Source organism: Tachypleus tridentatus, chromosome 7 (assembly GCF_004210375.1).
Source record: "Tachypleus tridentatus isolate NWPU-2018 chromosome 7, ASM421037v1, whole genome shotgun sequence".
Classification (NCBI taxonomy): domain Eukaryota; kingdom Metazoa; phylum Arthropoda; class Merostomata; order Xiphosura; family Limulidae; genus Tachypleus; species Tachypleus tridentatus.
Window position 1 is genome coordinate 92,784,448 of NC_134831.1, and position 24,149 is coordinate 92,808,596.

At 36.4% G+C, this 24,149-nt stretch overlaps 1 protein-coding gene across 7 annotated transcripts in view; it reads right to left on the reverse strand.

The window, feature by feature from the left end:
• The window catches only part of LOC143256199 (rap guanine nucleotide exchange factor 2-like), a 99,928-nt gene that overhangs the window by 24,448 nt on the left and 51,331 nt on the right, over window positions 1–24,149 (reverse strand). For 4 of the 7 annotated variants that reach the window (XM_076513070.1, XM_076513069.1, XM_076513071.1 and 1 more), the window contains 3 exons: window positions 8,982–9,143; window positions 3,187–3,411; window positions 1,601–1,705 (listed from right to left, as the gene is read on the reverse strand). In XM_076513070.1, coding sequence (XP_076369185.1) covers window positions 1,601–1,705; window positions 3,187–3,411; window positions 8,982–9,143 — 492 coding nt within the window. Of the gene's footprint in view, window positions 1–1,600; window positions 1,706–3,186; window positions 3,412–3,668; window positions 3,691–5,500; window positions 5,720–8,981; window positions 9,144–9,400; window positions 9,816–24,149 lie in introns of those variants that run through there. The other 3 variants (XM_076513073.1, XM_076513074.1, XM_076513076.1) reach the window with 3 other exon arrangements.

The window sequence follows — 24,149 nt, forward strand, 5'->3', positions numbered from 1 at the left end:
AACTAATTGGTTGAACAATAAAAGATAAATATTGTAACTGTTAAAAGTAAAATTAATTGTTCATGGAGACATAGTTTTCTAGCAGTATTTTCTTTATTTTAGAGTGTTAAATATTATGTGTTCATTATATAGAAAAATAATCTACACATACACACAGGTGACAAAAGACACAAACCATTAATTATAAACAGAAATAATTCCTTCCACCAATTAAAACAGCTGTTAATATGACAACCATATATTTCTCTCTCTCTTTTTGTTTTTTTTTTAGCTATTAACTAAGTGATTTACACATTAAGAGCATAGCTGCCGTACTGTGTTGGCTACACATTAAGTGTTGGCTACACATTAAGAGCATAGCTGCTGTACTGTGTTGGCTACACATTAAGAGCATAGCTGCTGCACTGTGTTGGTTACACATTAAGAGCATAGCTGCCGTACTGTGTTGGTTACACATTAAGAGCATAGCTACTGTTACATGCTAGAGACATAAATGAAATAGTTGTTGTGTCATGATGATTACAGGAACAACATTGTCATCTTTCTATTTTAATCAAAAGCATTTATGAAATTGCTACTGTGATATGTCAGTCAGAGACATTGTTCTAATAACAAATAAACTCAAGAAATGTGAAAGAATCATGTTTGCACATAGGAGATTACTTAAAAGTATGTCCTGAAATTTATTCACCATTTACTAAGATCCACAGACCACCCTATCTGATGTGATACTTGTTAATGTAACATGTTACAGAAAAATTAGCACAATGCTAAGAAATTACAGAAGGAATCATCAAGTGTTATACATAATGTCAGGTAGACATTATTCAGAAAAGTGATGTAGAGATTTACACTAAATCACAAATTTGGCTAACTTATAATTAATGACAAACAACCAGAGCAAAAGAGGTTACGACATGACATAGAATTATAAACCTCATGATCTCTCTCAACCATTGAGATTTTAACAGCAGTTAATATAAATAAAAATAAAAAACATTGCATTAGGAAGAAAAACAATTGTAGAGTCAGTCAGTTTGGATTAAGTTTCATTTGTCTCTACATACTAATATTCTACATATGTATAAATATGGATTCACAATCTGAACCAGTCCACATAAAATAATACAAAATATAATTATTAAAAAAACTTAATTGGCAAAATGGGGTACTTGTCCCAGGCTCTAGAATTACAAGGGACCTACTGAAACTTGTGCAAGGGTCAAGAAGACAAAAGGTTATAAAAAAAATGTAATGTTATAACCATACCTAACAATTATAAAATAATAACTAAACAGTTTCTTTCTCAAAACATGAAATCTTAATCAAGTTAATTTTTATTGTTTGGCATTCATTTAACTATGTTCTGAATTAAAAGAAGGTTTATCATGACTGAAGAAATGAAACTTAAGTGTGAAATTTTGATCTGGAGGTCAAGTGAAAACAAAAATTAATATAATAAAGTTAAAAAAAATTATTGTAAGGGTTAAAACCCTGGGTACTGCAGTGTGGAAACAATATTATTAACCATTAAACTGTAGATTCTGCTATTAAATAGGACAGAAAAAAACAACAAACAACAACTTAAAAACATTCTTACTGGTAAATGCTGTAAGAATTCCAATAATACTTGAATATCATCTTCTGTCCTTTCCGAGGAATCCTTTTCCAGACATTCTCGTACTGTGTCTCGAACAGTCAAACACTGCCAACAGTAAAAGAAGTCATTTTCAGCCAATCTGAAAATCAAAAGGATATAAACTTCCTTCTTGTGTTTTCTGTGCATCTTACCAGCAGGAGAGGCTGCCAGCAATGACAAGCACAAGTTGGTGAGCTACAAGCACTAAATGTTAGTGAATAATTTATAACAGTTGTCCTTATTGGTACGTAAGTATCCCATGAACACTGGTCTCCATTAGTCAGCATTTCCATGAGTAACATCAAATGAAGTTGTTGTTTTTTATCCACAAACTTGCTTTATCACATGCACTATAACTAGAAAAATGACTTGTTTGAAATAGCTTTCACGTGACAATGTCATGGAAGTTCAGCTGGAGAACCTCAAATCTGAGATTGCCAAATATATTGTTACATCTTCATGAGTGAATAAATGTTTGAAAATATTTGTCATGTATACATATAGTCCCACATCTTTGAATCTTTTGAACTGTTTTTAGTTGCAGATTATATTAAATCTACCAAGTTTCAATTGTTATGATGAAAACTTCCTTCATTGATACATAGGTCATGTAGACACAATTGAGATAACTCCACATTCATCAGACTGTGACCCTATGGACTTTTTCTTCTGAGGAATACTTAAGGATAACGTTTGCAGTAAGAAATTGTTAAGTGTTGACTAAAGAAAAGGGTATATCACAGACACATTTACAGAACCTGTTGGACAGACAGACTTGTATCAGAAAATGTACAGGACGTAGCAGGTAGACTTCATGATCGTGTGAGAAGAGATAGGTGTCAATTTGAACAGCTGCAGGATTAACTTTCCCATAATTCCATGTAAGGTGTCATTAAATATGTTATCTATTATCTACTTTATACCCACTTTTGAGCCACTCTGTCTGTACATAAAACTTTAAAACAAATATATATTCTAAAACCAGTCATGTACAATCAGTTTTAACCATGAAATTACATAACACGTTTCTAGATAGCATTTATTTGTTCAGGAATACACACCTACTTTTCCTGTTGTATTTTCAAACTTATAATAACGCATCATAAAAGTGCAGAAAACATTATAAGGCACCAATTACTTTGCACAGTATGACAAGTGAAAGGTATGCTATTTAGATACAGATGGTTTAATGTGTGTAAATAATAAATTACTAGCACTCATGAAAGGCTAGTAATTTGTAATATTATATCCACTGTTTAATAAACATGGCTTTGTAAAAAAAAATGTTTGAGTTAAGGTTTCATCACTGAGCGTGCGAACCAAGAAACGTAAAACTTTATGAAAATAACAAAAGTTACACATCTGTTACTAATCACGGACTCCTTAATTAAAACTTATATTTTGTTTCACGTTAAAAATAAATTACCTGCATAGAGTTCCAAAAGCATTTTTTTTTATACAACTACAATATTTCAGGTCACTTTAAGTATGTAAAATGTGATCTTTTTTTGTTGCTAGGTTTCATTAAGAAGATGAAATAACCTTACATCAACTAACTCAGCAAGGTCTTCCTCATCATCAGAATCCACAGCACTTTCTGCGAGTCCTGAAAGGTCTACTTCTTGGTCCTCCAGTGAGGACTGCACTGACTGCATGGTATCAGACCCGGAGTAGGCTGACGAAGTATCACTACCATGAGAGTTTCTGTTGGACTTGAAAAGCAGCAGTTCTCCTCGTTGTAATATGGTTTGTACTTGTTGATATTCTGCAAGCTGCATGGAACAAAACATTTCTTTATACATACTAATATATGTTAGAAAACGTTTCGTATTTCAGTAAAAAATCTAATAAATGTTTAACACCATCATGTACTCAAATGAAATAAAATAATTTATTTAGTTTGAACTGTACATAATTTGATTTAAAAACTTTTCAGCAGGTGGCAGACCAGGATATTATATAAACTTTGCAATACTATAAGCTATCTAGTTGTAAATAAAGGTACGTTGCCATAGCTACTAATATATACGATAAGGTTCCGACTGGTAATATGATATCATTTTCAGGCTTGTGTTGTTGTTTTCGGGGAGAGGGGGAGAATGCTACTACTACAGGGGTGTTTGCATAGTTGTCCTTAATTCATATGTTATAGGTTAGAGCCAACTGCTAACATCAGAGCTACTCATTTTAACAACTAAAAATGCGATTGACCGTATATTATAACGACCCAACGACTGACAAAGCAAGCATATTCGATGAAAGCATTCAAACTCACGACCCCGCATATCGCGTGGAAAATCCTGAGAATGTATGTATTTGTTGTCATGAGCAGGAATTCGACATAACGTCGTCTTGCTATCCACGTGATCACACTCAATCCTGTACAGACGATATCACAACTACCTTTCAAAGAAGACGACGATCGAATCCTAGTTTCGCCATCATGTACAATCTACTTAGAACTTCTCGGCCCGGCATAACCAGATGGTGAAGGTCGCGGATTCATCTAACATGCTCGGCCCTTTCAACAGTGGGGTATTATAATGTACAGTCAATCTCAATATTCGTTAGTAAAAGAGTAGCCCAACAGTTGGCGGTGGGTTGTAATTACTAGCTCCATTCCTCCTAGCCTTGCTCAACTAGTATAATTTTGGGGAAAATTCAAAAACAAACAAACAGAACTTCTCTAGAGACTGCAACAGATTCGCAGCCGAAACGTGGATTATAAACTGTAGTAATTAACTGAGTAACTTATTAATTAAATGATTAACCCCTGTGTAACTATTTGTCTACTTTAAACTATAGTTTGAATGATACTTAATCGGTAACAAACAGTTGTTTTCGCAACTCTGTTACTCGACTGTCTTCGCTGGTTTATTATAATAGATATAATTATATAATGCAATCTCAAACAACTCGCAGATACCGAAAAAATGGTACTAATTTAAGGCTCAGTTCTCACGGTTTATAGAACGTAATCAGAAAGCCTGTAATTAAGTGTAAAAACTAAAATGTATGTCCAGATGTCTGGGAACTATCCAACTCTTCTGTTAAAAGTTTGTATACTTGTTTTTCATCAACACACATTGTTCATTCACTACATGATGAGCAATGCTTTAAATGTTTCGTATACAAACAGACTTTAGACTCTTATTTACTCATAACAATTACAACGAATGATGTATTCAAACTGTTTGTGTGTGTTTTACGTTTACACTCTTAAAAACAAAGTAAACCATATATCAATACAAGGGAAGCTCTTAAAAACATCTGAATTCACAGTTTCAATCGTGTATACCCTACAAACATACATCTTGTTTGGAATAACCAAGGATGAGGGGGGGGTTCTATACAGGTTTATATTGAAGAATAGGTTGTTGTTTTTTCAGTCCACAAAAGGATCGAGCTTTTGGATTGTTTGTTTGTTTTTGAAATTCGCACAAAGCTACTCGAGGGCTATCTGTGCTAGCCGTCCCTAATTTAGCAGCGTAAGACTAGAGGGAAGGCAGCTAGTCATCACCACCCACCGCCAACTCTTGAGCTACTCTTTTACCAACGAATAGTGGGATTGACCGTAACTTTATAACGCCCTCACGGCTGAAAGGGCGAGCACGTTTGGCGCGACGGGGATGCGAACCCGCAACCCTCAGATTACGAGTCGCACGCCTTAACACGCTTGGCCATGCCGGGCCCACGAGCTTTTAGAAATCGGTGAGTTCCTTTTCATCAATAATCTTTCGACATAAAAGTGGGTTTAAAATATCAAATGTGCAGTAAGTTATTTTTAAAGTTAGTTGCCTATATACCGAAAGTATGTAACACCATTTAGGGTTAAACCATTTGAGATAATCCGGTACTGACCTGTATACGAAGCGACCCCATGTGTTCGTTCTAAATCGAGATATACGTTTGTAAGTATAATCAAGAAAACGCTAGGGTTTTCCAGTTCTGGTTCGAAATATGTTTTAAAATTAGTACTTATTTAAAACAGCTAGGCCTAAATATATTCATCATTGAAAAATGACTTGTTTCGACTTTTCTCAGACTATTCACACAAAGTTGCATGACAGTCTATCTGCCGTCTCTTATTCTGAACGTATAAACTAGACAGAATGTAGCTAGTAAACAACATCACCTAGTGTAAACTGTTGACATACTCTAATATAATAGTGGACTTTAAGCGTCATTCTTGTAACATATCCACAGTAGCAAAGTTGAAGCGTGAGTTTTATCATACAAAAATACCACTAAGCTACGCCCTCTATGAAACATTTGTTTTGGGAAACATAGTTAATTAATGAACTGGTGATAAAAATGTGGAAACGGGTGACAACTGCCTTACATAAACAGTAGAAGTTTATTAGAAATTTAATTACTTGGTAATATTTCAGAAGTCCTAAGAATCATAAAATGGACATTTACTTACATAAAACAAATAGAAATAATCAATTTAGAGCATTAGTAGTCATGAATTTAGTGGTTATGCAGGGTCGTTTGTGGAATTTAACGCAAAGCTACTCAAGGATTATCTCCTTGCTGCCATATCTGATGTTAAAGTGATAGATGGCAGCGAAGCTAACTAATTAACACTACCCATAGAGCCATATCTTGAGTTACTCTTTACCAACGAATAGTGCGATTGATCGATCCATTACAATGTCCCACGACTAAAAGGACGCTTATATTAGACAATGGGTTACGATCCCGCACCCTAACCACTAGGCCTAGTGTGTATGCACAAACTACACAATTTAGTATGGCGATACTTCGTTTCTAAACCAGTGTCAATGCGGTACTGTGAACTATGATCCATTACACCCTCCATCTATTTAATACACTGAATTATAGAAGTCGTGCAAAGGGCGTAAGAAATCATCAGGAACAACTATATATAATAAAAAAACAGTCAAGATTTAAGTGAGGAAAAACACTAAATAATCTAATAAACCTGAACAGTGAGCTACCCTCTTCTAAAGCCATTAAATAACACCGAATTTGTTTCACCAAACCCACTGATAACACACACACATTATTTGTTTCTGTTGAAGCTAGGCTCGGCATGGCCAGGTGGTTAAGGCACTCGACTCGTAAGAATCCCCGCCACACCAAACATGCTCGCCCTTTCAGCCGTAGGGGCGTTATAATGTTACGGACAATCCCACTATTCGTTGGTAAAAGAGTAGCTCAAGAGTTGACGGTGGGTGGTGATGACTAACTGCCTTCCCTCTAGTCTTACACTGCTAAATTATGGACGGCTAGCGCAGATAGCCCTCGTGTAGCTTTGCGCGAAATTCAAAACAAACCTTGATTTCTCGACGAATTGACTTGAAACTTGGTAGGGTTATACCTTAGTCCAATACGTCCAGAAACATTTTTACTTTTTTTTGACTGAGGTCCTTTTTAAGAACTTGATAGGTGAAACAACACGAAAATGCATATTTTGAGCTCTCATGCAGTAATATTTACGACAATCAAGGTGAAAATTGACACAAATATAAATTTTCATGCGCCCAACACACTGATATAACAAAGTTGAACTTGTTCATTTTTGGGTGTTTATAGGGGAGAAGCAAAGTTCACAAAAAACATAATTTCGTGAAGGAGATATTAATTCGTATATAGGAAATGGTAATTGTTGGTAAGTATACCACAATTACACGTGACCTTTGTGTATGTTTGTTGTTTAATAAGGATGGAAAACGCTAACGTATCACTGAATGCAGATGATAAAATCACCGCCTGTTTGAATATATTGTTACACGAAAACAGGTAAATCACTCACACGAAATTTCAACGTGATTATTACTCAGTTTCTTGATTAGTCCACAGAACATGTACGTCCCTTCAGATGTAAGTCAGAAGGTTTATTATGCTAAAAATCGTATTTCGATACCCGAGCTAGGCAGAATACAAATAGGGCACTGTGTATCTTGGTGTTCAACAAACAAACGGAACATGTGCATTTGAAAATAAAACTAAACAGATTAAAAAGCCATATAATTGAAATTGTAATTAAATATTCATATATATTCATTTTTTTTTTGCACAACTGCTAGTTGATGGTTACAATTAAGTAAATGTTTTCAACCCACACAAAAAGGCCATCAAATCTAACGTATTTTGAAATTGTTTTTATTTGTATTTTCATAACTATGGAAAGATTAAAGTCCTCGATACGAGGATGTTATGCGTGTAAAGTAATTAAATAAACAAGTGTAAAAGGTAAATTAAAGGGGTGGTGAGACAAGGTTTATTTTACCAAGAGAGAAAATGTACACCATCCATTGTGGCATGGTTCGCCTTACGGTCCTAACCCAGAAGCTCTTAATTATAAATTAAATTATAATGTGCACCATCCACTGTGGCATGGTTGGCCATATGGTCCTAACCCAGAAGCTCTTGGTTATAAATTAAATTATCATGTGCACCATTCATTATGGCATGGTTGTCCATACGTCTTAACCCAGAAGCTCTTGGTTATAAATTAAATTATGTGCAATCTCCTCCTTTTGGGCCTAGCATGGCCAAGTGTGTTAAGGTGTTCGACTCGTAATCCGAGGGTCGCGGGTTCGAATCCCGGTCGCACCAGACATGCTCGCTCTCCCAGCCGTGGGGGCGTTATAATGTGACGGTCACTACCACTATTCATTAAAAGAGTAGCCCAAGAGTTGGCGGTGGGTGGTGATGACTAACTGCCTTCCCTCTAGTCTGACACTGCTAAATTAGGGACGGCTAGCGCAGATAGCCCTCGAGTAGCTTTGCGCGAAATTCAAAACATACAAACTCCTGCTTTTTCTCTCGTACATTTCCTAAATTGATACATTTTTACTGTGACAGATTGTTAAGCGCCCCCTCTGCTTCCTGGGTCACTGAAAGAGCTGGGTTAAAAGAGAAGAAACCAAACTTTTTATTTTTCCAGTAGTTCTTATCAAATGGCGGCGAAGGGTTAACTGCTGAGATATTACGTCAGATGTTCTATTCCTGCAGGTACATTGCGAAGTCGTTTTCTTAGACAACAAACAAACAACCAGTCGAATATTGGAGTTCAAACTGTAATTTTGCAGCTAATGGTGAAAGTTACTTGACAACAACTGTTTTCAATCCAACTTTGTTCTTTTAAGGCTGAGAAATCAGCACTAACAATTAGAAAAGCCACGTATTTACCACAGAGGGAATTTTCACCTGCTAAAAATGAGCGTGTTGTGACGGTAATGAACAATGCCCCTTCTCAACTTGGCTAACTGGAGTCGTGAACTCAGTTGACCTAAGGAACCGGACGTTATAAAGAATAATGGAAGACACAACATGAGAACAAAAAGAAAATATGACAGTCAAACAGTACCTGTAAGATATTGTGATGAGATGGATGAGTTTCGTGCAGTCTATGATGGCGGGGTTCCTCAGGAGTGACGTCACACTCCAGGTCAAGTAGCTTTTCCAGGTTCATGGCGGTGCAGGACTGTCGTTGACCAGGCCGCATGAGCTGGACATCCGTATAATCAATCTAGAAAACCATTAAGAAACATCACATCATCGAATGACAGATATCATAATATGACTTCACTCCAAAACATTACATCATCGAATGGCAGATATAATATGACTTCACTCCCAGTGGCATTACTCCCCCAGATAAAACTCTTATTTAAGTATTGGTGCTTACAGAGTAAGACGGGATGACACTGTTTCAAGTGACTTACAACGAACTAATGTGAAAATTTATGAATATCAAATTTGTGTGATGTAAACCTAGATACACACTTGTTTGTTTTGCTCCCGATATGTAGGCGGATGGTTGCAAGTTCGAGGCTTGCCCACGTCCTTGAGCAAGGCACTTCGCTCGACTCGTTTTAGTCTACCCAGGTGGACGATAGCTGGGGATTAACCTGCGATTGTATTGTATCTTGTCCAGGTGAAACAGGTCAGCATTTTGAACCGTTTGCGCCACTAGAGTTCGAAAGTGTCGACCCTAGAAGACTTCATCTTAGGGTGTTGAGAAGGGATAAATATAAAAAAAAAGAGGTGGGGTCGTTTACGAAACAGAACAATGGACTGAAACAATAAAAACACTATAAGAAGAGATACATCTCTTTTTGATTTATACAAATATGGCGTCACATTCCTCATGGCCAGGCGGTTAAAGTATTCACCTCGCAAACTGAGAATCTCGGGTTCGAATCCCCGCCACACCAAACATGCTCGTCTTTTCATCTGTGAGGGCATTATAATGTCACGATCAATTCCACTGTCGTTTGTAAAAGAGTAGCCCAAGAGTTGGCGGTGGGTGGTGATGACTAGCTGCCTTCCCTCTAGTCTTACACTACTAAATTAGGGAAGGCTAGCGCAGATAGCCCTCGTGTAGCTTTGCGCGAAATTCAAAACAAACCAAACCTTAGATAACCTTTCATTCATTAATCACGTATTTAGATAAGTTTTGTCCAGGCGACGAGTATTCTACCTAATTATTTAATATACTAACATCCATAGATGTGTAAACGACATTCTGTAGACAGGCTAGCTTTTGTGGAATATCTTTTTCACAACTTTTGGTACAAACGGGAAAGATTCAGATGTTTACACCAAAATAATGTTCAAAAATTACGTTTACTCTTTTTGTCTGATAAGTTAATTTGAAATAGCTTGATTTATTATAATTATTAACGAAAGTACATGTCTTGGGTCGGGTAATTATGTAAATATATTTTAAATTAATACGCCAGTGTATGTATTATGAACGTATTTTAGCATCTCTCAAGGGGACGTAGTATTAGTGCAGCTTTGTGCGAAATTTAAAAAAAAATCCTCTAAACTGGAAACATTACTAAAAACTATTGACACATAGCAAGAAACGCTAAATACAAAAATATGTATTTTTTAAACATATAAAACTCTGTTATTATTACTATTATCTGATAGCGAGATGATAGGTGCTGAAAGGTTTATCGTGTTTTTAAGTCGCAGATGGACAACAGATTAATACACACACAAATATCTGTACAGTGTATATAACTGGAAGTAAGGTTTTTCAACATGGAATAAATCTCAAATTAGATCTGACATTTTAAACTGTTTACACATGCGATTGTCACTACTACATGTTGTACCTTAACATCGCGATAGACTCAGGTTAAAGAGTTCAATGATAAATACAATTTTTAAAGGTGTAACAATAGATGTAAATCATTTTAGCTTCACTGTAAGAAACACCAACCATTTATTCCATACAATCTGGTTACTCTGCCTTTTCTTCTTTAACTGCCCTGCACCATAAAACATCTCACATCATCACATCAGATCTGGTTCATTTTATAAAATCAACTTTTAATAGTTTGAAACTGCTCTGTACTAATAATAGCTAAAGTCGGTCGTGCGTATTGTCCGACATCGCTTTCAAATCCTTAAACTGAGGTGGTTGTTTGTTTGTTTGCTTTTTTTTGATTTCGCGCAAAGCTACACGAGGGCTATCTGTGCTAGCCGTCCCTAATTTAGTAGTGTAAGACTAGATGGAAGGCAGCTAGTCATCACCACCCACCGCCAACTCTTGGGCTAATCCAACGAATAGTGGGATTAACCGTCACGTTATAACGCCTCCACGGCTGAAAGGGTGAGCATGTTTGGCGCGAAGGGGATGCGAACCCGCGACCCTCAGATTACGAGTCGCACGTCTTAACACGCTTGGCCATGCCGGACCGTTTGTTTTTGTCATCACGCAAGCGTAGTATAAACTGTTAATGACAATTTCTCTGGCTATACTTTATTTCAAGCATGTTTTTACTTTAGGATATGAAGGAGATAAAAATAACAAGGTGATTAAAATCTACCAAAACTACTACATGTTAAGCTTAGCGCGGTTGTTTGTTATTTGTTACGTAACTATCTGAGCATACGAACATTGAACTTGACTCATTTCAAACAGTTCAGGAGTACAGGTAACTTTATCAACAGTTTGTTCAGAGAACGTTTGCTCACTGGTTTAGCAACTCGTGTCTTTCAAACACAGCTATAACTACTATAACTTTGTTAGTTACAATAAATTTACTAGAAAACAGGTACAGAATTTGGATGCTTAGTTGTTGGATTAATTAACTCAAGACTTTTCTCTGAATCTAACAGTTTATCTGGAAAGTAAAAATACGACTTCGTATTCTTTTCTCCACTGATAGAACCAATCATGCCCCCCCCCATCCCTGGTACAGCGGTATTTCTCCGAATTTCAGTGGTTCGATTCCTCTCGGTGGGCTCATCAGATGTGGCTTTGCTTTAAGAAAACAAACACACACAGAACCAATTATTTATTAAATTACTGTTCACAACAGCCTCTACTAACCCTAGTCGCTTTACTGATCGTAACAGCATCTACTAACCCCAGTCATTTACACAACGATTAACGATTACTCTTCACTACGCAATTTAATGAAAGTAAGAGAAATGCTGCTGGAAAAACGTATTATACAAGTAATAAAACGTATCCCTTTAAAACGCGACATTTATTGTAGTAATTTTGTAATCCTCTCCAATTAATGTATAGCAGGTGACATATTTTAGTAATGAATGTACTACCATGTATAGCAGGTGACATATATCAGTAATGAATGTACCACCATGTATAGCAGGTGACATATGTCAGTAATGAATGTACAACCATGTATAGCAGGTGACATATGTCAGTAATGAATGTACCACCATGTATAGCAGGTGACATATGTCAGTAATGAATGTACCACCATGTATAGCAGGTGACATATGTCAGTAATGAATGTACCACCATGTATAGAAGGTGACATATTTTAGTATTGAAATTGAACGTGAAAGAAGTCGACATCTTGTTACTCCCTTTACGTCTAAAATCGGGTTTCGATACCCGCGGTTGGCAAAGCACAGATAGTCCATTGCGTAGCTTTGTGTTCAATAACAATAAATACCACACAAAAGGTTGAATCCATTCGTCATGTTAAAACGATTATTGAATACTCACAAAGTCCGATATAGTCCATGTCACCAAAACCGATCATGCTTTACCTGAAAATCAATAGCACTTGCAAGTGTCTCCATCGTAAAGATGTCATTTCCAAAGCACACCACTCCTCTCTGATTACTTTCCATAACAGTAAAGTAGGTTAATGTTTAACATTCCTTAACTGTTTTTCAAAAGACTTGTTTACTTTCAAAAGAGTAGATCTGAAAGGAAATATCGAATACGAAAAACAACATTTTATTAAAGTATTTCGAATATCATAATTTCCTACTTTCAAAAAACCGTACAGCTAGAACCAAGAAATTAGAAGTGGTGTAAGAAATGAAGAGAAGATGGAACTTAAACATTTTGTATAACATGACAAACTCGAAAAACCTTACTTCCTCGAGGCCTGTGGCTCCAAACATTTTTGGAAAGGTTAACAAAGCTGTTTTTTTTTTTTAATGTACAAGAACTTAATGCACCGTTTAGTTTATCTATTACACAAATAGTACGAAGGATAACTAAACCTCACAAACGTTGTCTAAAAATTCCTTTACTTTCACACGTTTTAAAACAATGGCGATTTTAAAAAAAAACAGAAAGTGTTTATTACCACAAGGAAAGCAAATCACCGTGTCTCAAAAAATTAGGCTTACGGTTTCCTCCCACGCTAAGAACGGTAACTAATAAATACCATTAAAAATGTGTTGTTTACATACTATAGAAACATTTCTAAACTAATGTACGAGGTCTGTTCAAAAATACGTGGACTGTTTGAATTGCGCGGCTCCAGTTGCTTCCAGGGGAATCCGCTTAGTGTCGCTAGGTTCGCACAGATCAGCTGATTACGACGCCATTTCCCGATTCCAGATATCTTTATTTGTGTATTAGCTACGCGGTTTTAAGTAAAGTGCGATTTTTTTCGTTTGGCGGATTTCAGAATGAATGACCTGAAGGAGCAACGACTTGCTGTGAAATTTTGTGTTAAACTTGGAAAATCTGAGACTGAAACTTTTGCTATGCTTAACACGGCTTACAGTGATGTTTTTATGAAGCGTACGGCATGTTTCAAGTGGCATGAACGTTTTAAGGATGGTCGACAGTCCATTGAAGATGATGAGCGTCCTGGACGTCCTTCCACGTCAACTGACGACCCACACGTCGACAAAATCAACACCCTGGTGCGGGCAAATCGACGTCTGACTGTCAGGGAGCTTGCTGAAGAGTGTGGGATATCAGTTGGATCTTGTTACGAGATTTTGACCGAAAAAGTGAAGATGCACCGCGTTGCTGCGAAATTTGTGCCTCAGAACTCGTGAGTTTTTGGCCAAACACTCAATCACTGTTCTTCCCCACCCCCCTTACTCACCTGACCTTGCTCCTTGCGATTTTTTCTTGTTCCCCAAACTCAAAAGACCCTTGAAAGGAAGAAGATTTGAGACGATTCCCGAGATTAAGGCAAATGGGACGAAGGAGCTGGAGGACATTACAAAAGAAGCGTACCAGGACTGTTTCAACAAGTGGAAACACCGTTGGGATAAGTGTGTGCGTTGGGGAGGAGAGTACTTTGAAGGGATCCCAGACCTGTAACTTCTAAATAAAGTACATTTTGTTTTATGACGTCAGTCCGCGTATTTTTTGAACAGCCCTCGTATACGATGCATGAACGACAATCGAAGAAAAACAAAACAAAAGGCACAAAAATAACATCTAATGAAATTATGTTTTAATTAAAAACGTGGAAGAAGGATTAAAATACGAAACTAAATCCTATATTTAGAAACATTTTGGAATGTATATTCTGATCTTTTATTTATCTTGGGGCCGCTGGAATAATTTTATATCGTTTTAGATGGTATTTTAATTGCGTGTTAATCGACTTTTAATAGTTCTTATAAAAACCTATACAGTAAAATTAGTACTAACACTGACCCTAGGTAGTATAAAAAAATTGAGGCTTTCTACCGTCATCTTGAAGATAAATCTACTGGTTTGTCCCCAAGACGCACGCGCACACAAAACTAGTCCTGTCATAATGAAAACATCCACAATGCGTTTGGTATTTTCCATCATTACTTGTTAGTTTTCAATAGACCAGTTTCCGGTACAAAAATCATGATATTTGAGATAAACAAAGGCAACCTGACCCCTCGCACGTGCTCGAACTATTTACAAATAAAACGAGGGTGAGGTTATAGGAGTTGCAGGTTCACATCACAAACTGTAACAGCGCCACTGGTGTTTATTATTATTATTACCAACAACGAAAAGGTTTCCAGAAAACAATTCAATACGACAGCCGACGTATTTTATAAAAATGTAGTGAAAAGAAGCTAGGGAAAGAAAAAATGAACAAATTATGAATAGTGAAAAAATAAAGGAAGAAATACGTCGAGATGTTGGTATAAAGTTCAAATTAAAGTTAAGTTCAATGTTTCCAACTGGGACATGAATACAAACCAAACCTACTCATGTCACGAGCACTCTTGACTTACGAGTGGACGAATAACATATCACACAAAAAGTCGATCAGTAATACACAGATGGTGCAAGGTTAAAGATCACTTAAAAAGCCCGAGTTCATTTGCTACACAGGTGGTGATGGCGGCATGTTTAGTTTGTATTTTAGCTGTGGCGGCATGTTTAGTTTATATTTTAGTGATGGCAGCATGTTTAATTTGTATTTTAGTGATGGTGGCATGTTTAGTTTGTATTTTAGTGATGGCGGCATGTTTAGTTTGTATTTTAGTGATGGCAGCATGTTTAGTTTCTATTTTAGCTGTGGCGGCATGTTTAGTTTGTATTTTAGCTGTGGCGGCATGTTTAGTTTGTACTTTAGTGATGGCAGCATGTTTAGTTTGTACTTTAGTAATGGCGTCATGTTTAGTTTTTATTTTAGCTGTGGCGACATGTTTAGTTTGTATTTTAGTGATGGCGGCATGTTTAGTTTGTATTTTAGCTGTGGCGGCATGTTTAGTTTGTATTTTAGTGATGGCAGCATGTTTAGTTTGTATTTTAGTGATGACGGCATGTTTAATTTGTATTTTAGTGATGGCGGCATGTTTAATTTGTATTTTAGTGATGGCGGCATGTTTAGTTTGTATTTTAGCTGTGGCGGCATGTTTAGTTTGTATTTTAGTGATGGCGGCATGTTTAATCTGTATTTTAGTGATGGCGGCATGTTTAATTTGTATTTTAGTGGTGGCTGTATGTTTAGTTTGTATTTGTATTCAGAGCACTTCCACAGCATGCAGAAGGACAGTAATTAAAACAGCAGATAAAAATGATTATTAAAACTAATTCAACTATTATTATACTTCGGAGTTTAGACAAAACAAACAAATCGAAAACCGAAGTTTTAAAAATGTGTTCTTAGCTACAGGAATACGAGAAATTAAACTGAATTTTTTGAAATTTGTAGTAGGTCTAAAAAAACTTAGGCAACCAATAATATTTTCTGTTGCTAAAAGAAAAAAAAAACGTTAACTGAATGAACAAAATCAATGAAGGCACGAAATCAGGAAACAAAGATAAATAATTTAAGACAAGAAAAAACAAATATTATTTAGATTAAATGATACAATAGCAGTATTTCGTATAATAACAGTTTCATATAATACCCTTTACCCTTAGTGCATAGCGGCATGTATGGGAACTCACATCGCTAGAAACTGGGTTCCGATACATGTAATGGGCAGAGCACATTGTGGTGCTTTGTGCTTAACTTAATACAAACAAACGAATGATAAAATTAACCATAACTTTAGAGCACCCCCACAGCTGAAAGGGCAAGCATGTTCGATGACTGCATTTGAATTAGCAATCCTCAGATTGTTAGCTGAGTGCCATGATCACTAGGGCCATGCCGGGCTGTGTACCAACAAACCACATTTGGGTTTAATCGATACACACGTAATAAATACTTATCGACGCATCAAGATAACGACTGTGAAATTCACACAATTTCATTTTATTTTCTACAGTTATCTTTGTAGTAACTACACGACTTACTGCAAAATGTAGCACAGATATAAAAGTGGGCTGATTTGGACCAATCTTGTCGTCAGCAAACATGATATGATTCATTTTGAAAGGTTACGCCCTATCGGTTGTTGTACTATTTATAGCAGGAAGTTGTCACTTAAACAATCGGTAAAATCTAAAGCTACCAAGTTGAAAATGAATGATTATATCATAGAGAAATCCTTGGCGAACATTTTAAAATCCGTCTTTTTGTTTTAATAATTCAAATTTGTAAACCGACATGGTTTTTTCCAGAATGTTCTACTAACTAAATTTCCAGGTTACAGGATTATTTTAAACTGAAACTAGATGCTATATATTTGATTGGTTTACACAATCTTGTTTACCCCCTAGTGAAACAGCGTTATGTCTCTGGATTTACAACGCAAACAACCGGGTCTCGATATCCGTGGTGGGCAAAGCACAGATAGCCAATTGTGTTTTGTGCTTAATTCAAAATAACAACAATCTGTTTAAATATTCATACTGCCAAAAGGAAAACATTTAGAAATACTAATGACAACTCCTAGTCTTGAAAGTTAAAGGGTCAGTCTTGAGAGCGACCTTCATTCAACCTAAAGATATCTAAGAACAGGCGAAGAATAATAATAGTGGTCACGTGAGTGATGACCACACACATGGATTCACGTGAATACTGTTGTGGCTTTCACGTTACGGTCGGTCACCCCTTCAATTCAGGAAATGTAACTGTTCTATGTATAACATGACTTGTAGCCCTCAAACGGTCAACATACACAAACATTTCTCAGTAACCAGGAGAACTGATTTATTGAGGTGGCGCTGTGAATACGAGTCAGACAACAGTAATGGTAGACATTTTCTCACATCCCATAACCCGCACGTGTTTTACAGCAACACAGGGTCTCCAGGTTAGTGACCATGAACTTCACCACTATGGACAGCAATGTATACAGACACGTCAACATATTAACTCAGAAAAAAAACAACTATATAACATACAACAAACTGTTTTACCACGTCACAGTATACACATACATTCATATACAGGTAACAATATATACATATAAATATACAGAGAAATAAAAATATGATTAAGAAATATGCAAACTAATTACGTAAATAATACAACTCGGAAACTGCAGATTTTACTTCCTATAACACAGATAAAATAATATCCCCATACTCGCGTACGTTCAAGTTCTGTTATATATCAATTAAACTAAGACCTCCACAATCATGACTGACATCTTTATCCGAACTTTAAATAAACAACAAAAGTGTACAATTATAATTACAGGAAGAAACAGTTTGTGTAAAAGATACTTCACTTATTTGGAGATATTTTAATACCATTCCCAGAGATGCCAACTATTTCAAATGACTGAGCGTAATGTTTGTAGACAGAGCCCTTTATCATTTGCGGCTACTAGGCCTGACCAATGTTTCTAAGCTGTTTATTATTATATTATTATTATTATAACTATTATTTATTACAACTATAGATTGCTCATTTATGACTATGACTGCGTGAACATCACTTCTGCATGACTGTGTTTTATGTATTTAATAAATAAATTAATAAAAATTATTTTGAAATTATGTCTTTTATTTAGTTCAGAGTAACAAACATACTGATAAAACAACATTGAACATGCACAAATAGCAGAATAAGCCTTTGTGTAAGAACTAGTTTATATCATGTTTATGACACTTATTGTAATAGTTTTGCAGCTGTTGCAGCCTTTGCTTTCATGAGAAAGTCTCTGGATGGTTGAGAGTTATAACAACATTGTATATTTGACTACATACACATCTTGTGTATTATAATACTACTCAAAACTGAGATGCTCAAGTTTGGTCTGAACTTGCTCTTGTTTTTATTCATTTAACTAAATATCCTTTCACTGTCAGCATTAGAATGGAAGACTGTAAGAATTCCAAGCATAACCCTACACAGAATGTCATACTTTTGGTTAACTGTAGACAGCTGAACCCAAAACTTGTCAACATTCAACTGAAGGACAGTTTCTGAGAAAGTATCAATTTGATAGTTCAAATATTGCCCTTCCAACTTGTCAATAGTGTTGTGCTCATGTGTATTGACAAGGACAGAATACCTGTCTGTGAAGAAGCATAAAGAGAAATCTTTGCTGACTTTCAGTTTTGGATCAGCAACCTCTGTGTGAATCATAAGTTCATCATTTAGAGGGAAATGTTTCATCATGTAGTTTGTAGCTGCAATATAGTATTTCTTGACACTGGTGTAGAAGCTGATCAGGTCCAGGTCCTTTTCATATTTAACAATGTATTCCTTGGCAGCATTTACAATAGAAACTGCCTCATCAGACTTGTGTAAGGATTCATTGTTGTAGTCAAGTTCAGTGATGTTGCCTTCAAGATATTCTGGCTTGACGTATCTGAGAAGTATATTTTTAACTTGTGTAATCAGAGTTTTATGCATAATGTGTATGCAAGGATTTTCTTTTTGCAATATCAAATTGGCTTGCTCAAATAGAGGAATTGCAGTGTGAAGAAAAAGACAAAACAGCAAGTTTATTTTGTTGTCCAAGAAAACTGTTAACTTATCTAACTTGCTCTGTACATAACTTTTCTTGGTTACTTCCTTGCTAGCTTTCGTTTTCTTCTCTTTTTTTAATTGATTGTCTCTTCTTTAGTTCAAGGTCAGACTGCCTAAAGATATATTGAGTTATATCAAATGTTTCTTTGTCTGCTTTTGAACACTCTTGTCTTGTGTCCCTTTGTGGCTGAGAGGATGTCTTGACTGTGTCCCTGTGTGGCTGAGAGGATATCCTGACTGTTAAAATCTTGCTGCCTGACTGAGCTGCACGTTTAGATCCTTTTGAATCTAGTTTCTTTTTCCTTTTCACAGTGAAAATACTTCTTCAATGGCTTCCACATGTCCAATATTCTGTTGAGGCACACCCCAAGTGATAGCCATCTTGTGTTAACAAGTTGAAGAATTTTTCATGTTTCTTTGTCATACAATCCTTGAAACTCTTTGAAATGTTGTTTTCTGCTGTCCAGAAAATAGTAGATATCAATCAATATATCAGAAACTGGGCAGGGCAGTTCTCTGGAAGCTTTCTGGGCAGCAATATTCATGAGGTGACAGACACAGCCCATAAAGTAAATGCTCGGCTGTCATCTTGAGATGTGTCCCATCACACCTTTACCTATACCAGACATAACTGAGGCATTGTCTGAAAAAAAAACTAAGACAGTTTTCCTATGGAATTTTCCTCTTTGTCAGTTCGTGGTCCAAAAGCTTGAAAATATTCTCTCCCTATAAGCTTCTTTCCATTCCATCATTGTCAAAAGAGAACAAACAATTTTTCCAAGCAAAGGGTCATGATATCATACAACCACTAGATACAGTTTTGAGTCATCCATGTCTGTGGATCCATCTGTGGCTAAACTGTAAACAGTGTTAGTAAGTATGCTTGAAATCATTTTGTCATCTTCACAACCCAACATTTGTACAATGGCTGTAATTTGGGTTCTAGCACAGCCATATTTTTTTGCTATATCAGAGTCTGGGAACATTTTTCTGAATAGATGTCCTGCATGATCAGCTACAGCTTGGGGTAAACTATGAGCAATGACATCACTTCTGCATTTATGGTTTCATATTCTGAATTCTTACTCATAAATGTCGTTATCTGCATCGTTTTTGTCTTCATCTCAGCCTTTTGTTGGTGAGATGCCGATTTGGTATGTCTGGAACAATCGTTTATCTTGCCATGCGCCACAGAAAAATTGATGTGACAAACTGTAGAAAACGTATGACTGTCATTGACTTTTGATGCAATGACCGGATAATTTGCACTATACTCTTTCCTAAATTTTTGATTCACAGTTTTTGTCTTTTTAGAGTTGCCAGATACAAGACAATCTGGTGAACGAGGCCTCTTTTTTTCCAACTTGTGAACGATCGCATTGGTGTTTCTATGTCGCTTAGAAAACGAGAAATACCCATTTACGCGAGCACTAACTCGTAGGGCTGCGACGATTATGGACTTCTGTAACCGGTTAATCTTTGCCTTGTAACCGAACCGTAACCGGTTTATCGTGTAATCGTCACAGCCCTAGGAATTTGCTCGTGACGGCTGCACCGAACGTTAACAAAAACTCTAAAGGCTTTCAACAACAACAACAACGAAAATTAAACCAAACAAAAAGGCAAGCAGTTCGTAAAATCGCGATAGGAAAACATACCGATGTCAAGGTCAAATAATGGAATAGTTACATGTCGATAATCGTGTTGTTTTCCCTCGTTTATTTTTCTCTAAAAAAATCTTACATTAACCGGTTAGGAAATCCGTAACCGGTTAATCGTATAATCGTCACAGCCCTACTAACTCGCTGACAAGCACTGATGACGTAACTATGGATTCCCCCACGTACCCAGTATGGAGAAGCACCACACTCAAACTATTGGTAGACGTCGGAAATACAAATATTTTTTATTATTTCAAGCACAAACATGATTGTCGCAAGTAGCCATTTGGTCTATGTCTTTTATTTATTATCAAAATTTATTTGTATCTCACTAGAAATTTTCTTTTCACCCTTTCAAGCCCTGGGGGAACAATTTATCACTTTATTGTATGGACCTATATAATATATAATAAGTTGGGAGTTGCAATAAGTCGTAATATTTGTCTGTATGAGCGTATAGTCGTAATGTATACACCAAAATCGTAATTAGTACGCTCAAATCGTAATGGTTGGCATCTCTGGCCAATGTACATATTCTGTACATATTCTGGCCAACTGTCGACCACTAACCCGCCAGTGTCACAGCATTTTAAATGGAATGAAACATTTCAGGCTCATGCAATGGCTTCTCGCTTGGCAGTGGCAAATCATAAGTCAATATTAAAAAGAGCCTAAGGAAATTGATTTCGCTTACTCAGTGTTATAGAAATAAGATGCGTCATCTTGTAGCCTATATAGAAAAAACGGAAAAAAAAATAAAAAGTACAGAAAATTACTGGTTCTATAATGATAAACTAAAGAAAACCTTGAAAAACAACTATTAAAAATTCATGTGTTATGATATTACTGCAGAATTAGTTTATATGTGACTAGAGTATGATGACCAAAGTTAAATTATATCGAAAGTGACAGCTGAAAAATGTTTTCATGCTTTAGAAAGGGTTCGGAACAAATACACACATTTGTTGTTAAGATTTCTGGTTCCAGAGCAAACTCCAGCCAGCCATCAGTCGGATTATTAAGGCGTATAAGCTGGACACAAACTCCAGCCAGCCATCAGTCGGATTATTAAGGCGTATAAGCTGGACACAAACTCCAGCCAGCCATCAGTCGGATTATTAAAGCGCATAAGCTGGACACAAACTCCAGCCAGCCATCAGTCGGATTATTAAGCCATATAAGCTGGACACAAACTCCAGCCAGCCATCAGTCGGATTATTTACGTGTATAAACTAAACGTAAACTCCAGCCAGCCATCAGTGGGATTATTCACGTGTATAAACTGGACACAAACTCCAGCCAGCCATCAGTGGGATTATTTACGTGTATAAACTGGACACAAACTCCAGCCAGCCGTCAGTGGGATTATTCACGTGTATAAGCTGGACACAAACTCCAGCCAGCCGTCAGTGGGATTATTCACGTGTATAAACTGGACACAAACTCCAGCCGTCAGTTGGATTATTAAGGTGTATAAACCAGATACAAACTCACTTTGTAAGGAACTTTCGTAATTAACAGAGTGAAGAACAGATACCTACAAACTACTTTGTTGTAATGTTAAACATGGCTCGTGTTTTTCGCTGTCATTTCTTCGTTTCTACTTCTGAGATGTTTAGGCATAAAACAAGATGGAGCGTGGACTATTAAACAGTGTGCTCAGATTGAACATCCAATATTTTATGGTTCGCTGGTCGTCGACATAACAAACGTTACTACTGTTGTAGTCGCGGTTGTTCTATTAAATCCCCCTATTCACACAAATAAGGGTAGCCCTTATTTATATAATCTGCAGTGGACGAGTTCATGTTTATTTCTTGCCATGACATATTCAATGTCACTACTATAAAAATATTCGAGAACAATTCATAAAATTTTGTTGCTACATTTCCAAGCAATAAGGTCGTAACATGCTTCTTAATAATGTACTCTGGGGAAAAAAATGATAAAAAATGAATAGTAAAAATAAAAACTATAAAAACAAAGATGAGTATATTAACTTGCTTATGTAGCCTTCACAGTAATTAACGTGAGATTTTTCAAGACCTAACCTTACCACTTCGTTTTCACAGTAATTAGCGCGAGATATTTCAAGACCTAACCTTACCACTTCGTCTTCACAGTAATTAGCGCGAGATTTTTCAAGACCTAACCTTGCTACCTCGTCTTAACAGTAATTAACGTGAGATTTTTCAAGACCTAACCTTGCTACTTCGTCTTCACAGTAATTAACGTGAGATTTTTCAAGACCTAACCTTGCTACCTCGTCTTAACAGTAATTAACGTGAGATTTTTCAAGACCTAACCTTGCTACTTCGTCTTCACAGTAATTAACGTGTGATTTTTCAAGACCTAACTTTGCTACCTCGTCTTCACAGTAACCAACGTGAGATTTTTCAAGACCTAACCTTGCTACTTCGTCTTCACAGTAATTAACATGAGATTTTTCAAGACCTAACCTTGCTACTTCGTCTTCACAGTAACTAACGTGAGATTTTTCAAGACCTAACCTTGCTACTTCGTCTTCACAGTAACTAACGTGAGATTTTTCAAGACCCAACCTTGCTACCTGATCTTCACAGTAATTAACGTGAGATTTTCAAGACCTAACCTTACCACTTCGTCTTCACAGTAATTAACGTGAGATTTTTCAAGACCTAACCTTACCCTTTCGTCTTCACAGTAATGGCAGGTTCAGTACTTATTATTTGGACCAACAAGTGGAGTTGTCTGGGGAAAGATGAAATAAAAAAAACGGGGTGGAAATGAACCGTAATAATGACCAGTTACTATTACGTAGAGAAATAAACAAGCACTGGACAATCGGAGACTTATATGTTGTGTCCTACTATATAGGGCTACCATGTTGTAGAAAAGGGCAGAGTTAAAATAAATTATCTGAATAGAAAGATAAAACTGAAAATAGTTGTTACAGAAATCCAATTTGTAAGGAAGAACTAAATAAAGTGACAGTGTTCGGTTAACTTGAGTGACGTAAAATCAGCAGCAGGTCAGAGAAAATCCACGAAATTCCCAATACCGATCGGGATAACCAAAAATACGATTACGCGGGTCATGAAAACCCGGAAACAAGTGTTTCATGTTGGTGCAGCCCTTCCCGACCCCTCCTTCTACCACCACACAAAACGTAAAGTAGGACACAATACGACTGCCCCGGAAACAGGAATGTCTGTGATTGGGCCTTGTTAACCTTGTGCTGAACTTTAGCACGTGACAACAGCGATATTTGATGTATTCCGTATTGGTGCTTTCGAAAAATTGTATATTGTTATTCAATTTTGTAAATAT